An 8,362-nucleotide genomic window follows, 5' to 3' on the forward strand; every position below is an offset into this window, starting at 1 on the left:
ATGGGAAATTTGAATTGGCAAGCAACTACATTTCCATAGCCACAAACACATTGCAAACTAAGCTCGGTAAGTATGAAGTATCTATATTTTTCTTTCTTTCTTATTCAAGAGTGTAGATATTCAAAGTGATATTTCTGCAGGATAGTCAAGATGAAGTTAGAGCTATTTTTCCGTTTCGTGGTGGTGTTGTATGTGTTTACGACGGCACGTTTGTGTTATGCAAGTAGCTTTCCCGGTTCCATGGAGGAATTTGAGGTTCGGAAGCATCTGAATCGTTTAAATAAACCTCCGGTTAAATCCATCAAGGTCTGTTATCCTTCTTTGTATAATTTTATTAGTTTACCATTCTTCCAGTCATGGTCATCTCAATCTTTTTGGAAGACCTAAAGCACATAATAAAATTGAGGCCCTTTTTCATAAGAAAATTTGTTTTCAATCCTATACTCTCATGTCATTTATACGTAAGTATAATTATACACCAGAAACCCTATCGTCGAACAATCTCAAAACCAAAATTACCTACACATAATTTTTTGCCTTTTAGCATTTAGGGCCTCTAGAGAAGTGATTGCTTTATTTCACTTCTCTTGCGCCACCCTTGGTTCGAGTTCAACTTTAGCTAATGTCATAATTTGTGAACTTTTTAATAGAGCCCTGATGGTGATATAATAGATTGTGTTCATATCTCTCATCAAATTTGAATACCATTGAAGCTGGTTGGCACGTGAGTCCTCCTCCTTCACTAAAGTATAGTATCAAATAATTATATATTTAATTTAAAATTAAAAGTTATTCTAACAACTTTTAAATTACAGGTGGATCCGGAGATATATGGTGGAGACACCAACACGAGGCTCTTCATCTTCTCGACTGTAAGTTTATCAAAATTTGTATTTAGTATTTACCTTAGTTAAAAAAAACTGTGGTTTTACTAATTATATTTTGGACAGAATGATGGATATCAAACACCAGGATGTTACAATCTTAACAAGTGTTCCGGGTTTGTTCAAACCAACAGTGAGATTGCAATTGGGGGCAGCCTATCCACTTCACAAGTTGATGGTTCTCAATATGAAATCACCATACTTATCTGGAAGGTATATATTTCTTCAGTTGTTTCAAATTACATCATGTGTACAACTACTAAAGTATAAGGGGCAAGTTGCATAAGGTTTTTACACCATTGATGGTAGGACACAAAACAAGGAGATTGGTGGATGCAAGTGGATGGAAAGGAAGTAGGATATTGGCCGGCCACACGGTTTTCATACTTAAGGGAGAGTGCATCAACTTTAGATTTCGGTGGGGAGGTGGTTAACAAAGGCATAGGCGGGCAACATACGATGATACAAATGGGCAGTGGTCATTTCCCCCGAGATGGAGCTGGGAAAGCAAGTTACATAAAAGATATTCAATCAGTCGATGATACCAACACTCTAAAGCCTCTTCAAGATCTCACCGCCATGACCTATCCGTCAGCGAGTTGCTATGATATTGTGAAACACGACAATGACAACTACCTTTTTCTTCGGTGGACCTGGTCGCAACGAGAACTGCTCGTGAAAGGATTGAACAAACCAGCAGCGTATTAATAGATATTATGCCATATTTTCATTTTCTACATTGTTTATGTTACACTATTGTACCTTCTGTAACGATTATGTCTGCAATACATGCAGAAAAAAACTAAATAATTGAAGGTTAATCATGAACTATTACTAAAGTTAAAGGTTTATTTTGTTATGTTTTATTTTAGTTAATTGAATTGTAATATGACGTTTATGAAAGGTGTGCCTTGGAGAGAAAGTTAATTATCTTGGAGAACAAGTTTAGTATAACTATAAATAGTGGTCTAGGTTATTGGTTTTTGTGTGTGTCAAGAGAAGTCTTCTCCTTGTATGTTCGTGGTGTTCGTTTGTATAAAGGTAGGGTAATAAAAAGACGCAAGGGCCCATGGAATAACATTTGCGAGTCACTCAAGACACTCATGAGAGTCACCCGCATATCATTTTATAATACCCATGGATCAATCACATTATCCGCATAAATTACATATCAAAGATAAGTCCAAAATACCCTTCCAGAGTGAACACGGAAGTCATCCGCAGATACGGAAACGTTGATCTGTTCATCCAACTCGAAATATCGTAAGTAAGAGAAGAAGAAGAATCTGACGCCCAAAATTCCCATGCCTTTCTTGGTTGGACCAACCGACGAAAGAAGTCTTCCTGAATTGGAAGAGCAAGAACAAGTCTCTCCATTTTTTTGGGGGAGCAGAGCAGTCAAAGAATGTAACAGATCAAATGAATGTTCTAGAATGGCTATTTCTCACAATTGCTCCTTGTGATGCAGCGGAACCATGGCAATTAGGATCTCAAGACGTAGCAACACCTATGATGCAAGGAATAATAGACTTACATCACGATATCTTTTTCTTCCTCATTCTTATTTTGGTTTTCGTCTCACGGATCTTGGTTCACGCTTTATGGCATTTCCAAAAAGAAAAAAAATCCAATCCCGCAAAGGATTGTTCATGGAACTACTATCGAGATTCTTCGGACCATATTTCCTAGTATCATCCTGATGTTCATTGCTATTCCATCATTTGCTCTCTTATACTCAATGGACTAGGTAGTAGTAAATCCAGCCATTACTATCAAAGTTATTGGACATCAATGGTATCGGAGTGCGCCTCTTCACGAGGGTGATTTAAGTGCAACGAAATGCCTTAAGAATATGCTTCGCGAATGTAAGGATAAATGGACGACTTCACTTACACGAAGGAAATGTAGTTACAACTAACTTCGTTTTAGAAGATTGGAGAAAATATTTCCTAATAGTTACATTTACCTCCTTATAGAAAGCACGTGATAATACAACCAATCAAAAGAAGCTAGCTGGACATTCTATTATGCTCATGCACATGGCTAGCTATCATCTCTTATCAAAAGCAGTCACGTGTCCATTCAGGTAGAAAGAAACATCTTTTAGATAGTAACAACTCCAACAGTCATTTTCCTTTATCACTGGCTATAAATACCTAACTTATCATCATGAGATATTCATTCACGCCTCATATATACGCCTCATATATGACATCAATCACTTTGTAATTTCTTTCTTGATAAGAACTATACTTATTTTTACCCCGAATGGTGGTTACGGGAAGACACCCTACAGGGGCGGACCCACGTAGGTCCGATCATGGTCCCGGGACACCAATATTTTTTAAAAATTACTTAGAGACGATATATTAAATTTTTTAAGGACCTGATAAAAATTAATACTTGGAACCTATACTATTAGGCTATGTGTAGTGGAGGGGCTACAAATGGGGGCGAATTATGACACGTGGCGCCCAGTCAGCATGGGGTAAGAATTTGTTTTTGGGGTGTAATGGTGTAGGGGCTACAAATTGGGCCCACAGTATCTTTTTTTATTATTTTTTTTATAATTAAACTAATCAAATAAAAACCAATTTCTTCAATTAATTAAATAAAAATGGATTAAAGTTAAAAAGAAATACAAAAAAAATACATAACTAAAAGTATAAAAAAACATATAGCTCAGTTGGCGTATATGTTTAGGTTCGGGTCGGGAAATTGAAACGGATAGCTCGGTTGGTTTAGGTTCATCGGGTTCCATTGTAAGTTCACGTTCGGTTGGTTTTGCGAATCATGGTGTTAACCGAAAGGAGGGAATGGGTGGTTCGGTTGGTTCGGGTTGTTTCTAAGATTCATTTTGCATATACATATATATACACACACAACATATATACATATACATATACATACATATATATATATATCACACACAACATATATACATATACAAATACATACACACACACACATATATATATCTCACACACAACATATATACATATACATATACATATACATATACATACACATATACATATACAATAGTAATATAATAATAATACATAATATAATAATAATCTTCATCTCTTCCAGGCGACAATCTAACCCCGCCCCCGCCCCAATTCGCCCACATATCGCCCGGGGGGCGGTGTTCTCGCCCCTTCGCGCCCACAATTCGCCCGAGCCCACGCCCACTACACATGGTCTTAAGGCTTAACTGGTTTAGTAGAAAGTCCCCTGCTTTTCCTTTGAGAAGTTGCAGGTTCAAGTCTCACCATACTCTTTTTGTTGTTTTTTTTTTGTTTATTTAATATTCTAGTCATAGTTATTTAGTTAGGGTATTTGTGTTTTTCGTTAGTTTCTCTCATATAGTCATTATTACCATGCAACATATATAATGTCAGCATGGGTTTTCATATTTTTTTTTTATTATTTATCTTGTGTATGTATATTATAATTAATCATTTATTTGTGTTAGAGTTAGTTTTTCATGTTTTGGTCATTTATGTAAGACCATTTTATAGCTTACGTTTATGTTTTTCGAGTATGAATAAAAATGAATTAAAAGTGTATGTTCTATATAGTTTCTAATCTAGATTCTTTCTACTTACTCGTTTCCAATGACACCATATCTCTGTGTTTTATTATGTTCCTCGCCTCGACCCGACCCGAATAACAACTGACCCGAAAATTTTGTAAGCCGAAAAAATTGGGACCCCATTGGCAAAAGATCATGTGTCTGCCACTGACCCCCATCTTGTCATTTTCGTAACGAGCTTACGGTGATCTATTTTGCATTATTAAGATTCAGATCTAGTTGGATTATGCACTCACTTTAGCCCATTTCTATTCGTCAACTCATACCCGGTGGATATAAAGATCTAACCATAATCGGTTTGGATATGTGTTTCTTCAGTTTGTTAAGTTCGTTTGATTATATAGAAAAGATCGAAGGTTGTCACTCCAATATCTTGTGTTTGTATGTTTATTAGTTTGTTTGATTTGTTTTTTTGATCCAACAATAATATTTTAACAAATGGTTAGTTCTCAAGTAGTTTAGAATTCAAGTCCTACATATGATAGACACATGTTTATATGTAATAATGGTTACATACAAAATAGCATATGGTTCTCAATGGTACCCACTTGTTTGCTTATCTCATAACTATGTGGATATAATCCATCGAAACATGGTTCTTCGATTACGAACTCTTTTTCATAATCGTTTTTAAAATTTGACAATGCATGCTAAAAAAATATCAAAATCAAACAAAATGACAATTTTCTTTTCTTTCCATGAACCAAAATAAATAATAATAATAATAATAATAATAATAATAATAATAATAATAATAATAATAATAATAATAATAATAATAATAATATACCTTGTAGGAATCGATAGATCGAACCTTCAAAGGTTATTTCGAATCACTGAAACAATGGTTAAAAATATGAATATTTTTGTATGTTAAATTAATCAATAGTGGGAATGATTAGTTCAATCGAGGATTGAAATTGATAATTTGATTGGAATACGTCGCTTATCGTTGCAAATGCTAAATGGTACTAAATCTGTCCAAAAAATCGAAAAATGTTCTTGAAACCTGAAAAAAAAAAAAACTTTAGAAACCAAAGCCGTCGCATGGTTCTAAAATTTTTAGCTAATTCCACTAGAAACGTACAAGACGTTTTATCTCGACTCAAAACCGTTACAAAATTAGTAAAAAAATAAATAAAGTACACAAATTACATGAAAATAGTTTTGGTTTTTCAAAACTGATAAACGATCGTTTCGTGACAATTAGGTTATGCTCTCTTTAAAATATTAAGAAACAAGCAACCCAAAAAAAGTAAAAGAAGGATATATAAATATCATATATGTAGTAATGGGGTTGATAGTATCTTGGACGGCTTACCCAAAACCATTTAAATGGATACCTTGCACGCCATGCACTTCTTGTTCTTGACAAAGTCTGCTTTTTGATTTTGATATTCTCTTCACATTTTTGTTAAATAATCATTTTTCAGAATTATTACATCATTAAGTGTTAACCTCTATATATTGTTTGATGAAGAAAACACTTGCCATCCAAAAATATGGGGTTGTTCTTGAGTTTATTGGCAAATATATTCCAGAAAGGTAACAAGCCTTTGCCCATTGAATCTATATTCAAGCTTCCTTCACCAATACCCAAGTTTCCTCCAGGTAACTTCATATATATTATCATCTTAATAAAGGCTTATGGTATATATGTAGTATACATAGCTAGACATTGCAATGGGCTTTTTGCTTTTTGTGTTATTTTATTAGGAAGTTAGTAAATTAGTATATATGCAGCGTTTAAAACAACATTTCTAGCCCCTTTAATTTCCTCTAAAAATGCAACCAAAAAACCGAAAATAAGATCAGCGTGCAGAGCTGATACGAGGCTGATCCAAGATGAAAAGAAAGGCATAACTTGGCTATAAGTGTAGTTACGGAGCCCGTATGCAAATGGATGGAAAGGTCTCAACAAACTAGATAACCGTCACACCCAAATTCCATAAAATAGAGCTCTTATCTTGTCATTGAAGATTTTCCGTATTCAAAACGCAGGGAGTCCCCACACCACACTTGGTCTTATAATAATTTACGTGCGTTTATTTATGTCTATAATTTCATCAATATTTCAATTTCAAAAATTTGATAATATGTGTCAAGTTTATAATCCTATGTACTCTAATATATATAATGTTTATCATCGAATATTTTCAATTTCAAGAATTTGACAATAATATATTAACAAGTTTTAAAACTTAACTAATTTTTCTTGCTATGATGATAGGGGATGGTTTTGCAACCGGAACTATTGATTTAGGAGGGTTACAAGTTTGCCAAATCACTTCATTCGACAAAATTTGGTCTGCGCTCGAAGGCGGACCAGACAACAAGGGTGCAACATTCTACGAGCCATCTTCAATACCAGATGGATTCTCCATGCTCGGTTGCTACAGCCAGCCCAACAACAGGTCTTTATTTGGATGGATTCTTGCGGCAAAAGCCGTCTCAAATGAATCTATCTCGTCACATACTTCCTTAGCTAAACCAACAGACTATTCTCTAATTTGGATTAGTGAGTCTGAAAAACTAAAACAAGAAGGTGGCAACTGTTACATTTGGTTACCGGTGCCTCCTGAAGGCTACAAACCCGTCGGTTATGTTGTAACAAACTCGCCCAAAAAACCATCCCTTGAAAAAATCCGGTGTGTCAAGTCAGAATTCACTGATGAGATTGAAGTTGATAGATGGATTTTGGGGTTAGACAAGAAGGTTAATAATAATAATAATAATCTCAATGTGTATGAAACAAGGCCAAAAGATAGGGGTGTTAATGCTCTAAGTGTGTCAACAGGATCTTTTGTAGTTCAAAATGTTGGTGCACCTGCTGACATGTCACAAGTTTGTTGCTTGAAAAATATAAACAATAATCTTATGGCTATGCCCAATTTGTCACAAGTTGAAGCACTAATTCAAGCTTACTCACCTATTATTTATTTCCATCCTGATGAAGAATACTTTCCCTCATCAGTCAATTGGTTTTTCCAAAATGGAGCTTTGTTGTATGAAAAAGGCAAGGAAAGCGAGCCGAGAACGATACAAACGGATGGATCAAACCTACCACAAGGTGGTTCTAACGATGACTCGTATTGGTTAGACCTACCTATAGATGGTTCATCTAAAGAAAGGGTCAAGAAAGGTGATTTGGCACATTCTTGTGCTTATTTCCACATAAAACATATGTTTGGAGCGACATTTACCGATATATCCTTGTGGGTATTCTACCCTTTTAACGGCCCGGCACGGGCAAAAGTGAAATTTTTTAATGTTAAGTTAGGAAAAATAGGTGAACATGTTGGTGACTGGGAGCACTTGACATTAAGGATTAGTAACTACAATGGGGAGTTGAAAAGTGTTTATTTCTCGGAACATAGTGGAGGACAATTGATTGATGCTCCGGATATTGAATTTGAAAATGGGAACAAGCCCGTGGCCTATGCATCGTTGCATGGTCATGCATTTTACTCGAAGCCCGGGTTAGTTTTACAAGGAAGTGGAGGGATAGGGATACGAAACGATGCATCAAAGGGCGAAATGGTGATGGATACAGGTGTCAGAGCGGTGGTGGTGGCGGCCGAGTATTTGGGGCAGACGGTTGATGAACCAGTGTGGTTGAAGTATAGTAGAAAATGGGGTCCGAAAATAAGTTATGACATAACAAATGAGATCAAGAAAGTGAGGAATGTTTTGCCAATGGTGTTAAGAGGTGCATTTGATAAATTTGTTAAAAGGCTTCCTAATGAAGTGTTTGGGGAAGAAGGCCCTACAGGCCCAAAAATGAAATATAATTGGAGTGGGGATGAGAAATATTAATTTATTTATTTCGTGTAATTATCATAACGTGTGTAATTACATTTACTATTTTATGGTGTTTCCC

The 8,362-nt window shown here is 35.4% G+C and overlaps 2 protein-coding genes across 2 annotated transcripts; both read left to right on the forward strand.

Annotated features, from left to right (window-relative positions):
• The first annotated feature begins 701 nt into the window (after positions 1–701).
• Positions 702–1,592, forward strand: LOC143545033 (protein neprosin-like). The gene is made up of 4 exons (XM_077036989.1): positions 702–724; positions 816–872; positions 951–1,097; positions 1,194–1,592. Exon 4 carries the CDS (start codon positions 1,218–1,220, stop codon positions 1,590–1,592), a length of 375 nt encoding a protein of 124 aa, XP_076893104.1. The 5' UTR covers positions 702–724; positions 816–872; positions 951–1,097; positions 1,194–1,217.
• Positions 1,593–5,925: 4,333 nt separating this feature from the next.
• On the forward strand, positions 5,926–8,362 carry LOC143545049 (hypothetical protein At1g04090-like). Its single transcript, XM_077037002.1, has 2 exons — positions 5,926–6,093; positions 6,713–8,362. Exons 1-2 carry the CDS (start codon positions 5,985–5,987, stop codon positions 8,296–8,298), a joined length of 1,695 nt encoding a protein of 564 aa, XP_076893117.1. The 5' UTR covers positions 5,926–5,984; the 3' UTR covers positions 8,299–8,362.

The sequence above is a fragment of the Bidens hawaiensis genome, unplaced genomic scaffold, assembly GCF_021521415.1.
Source record: "Bidens hawaiensis isolate Kalapana, Puna unplaced genomic scaffold, B.hawaiensis_p1.1 tig00013810_1, whole genome shotgun sequence".
NCBI classification, from domain to species: domain Eukaryota; kingdom Viridiplantae; phylum Streptophyta; class Magnoliopsida; order Asterales; family Asteraceae; genus Bidens; species Bidens hawaiensis.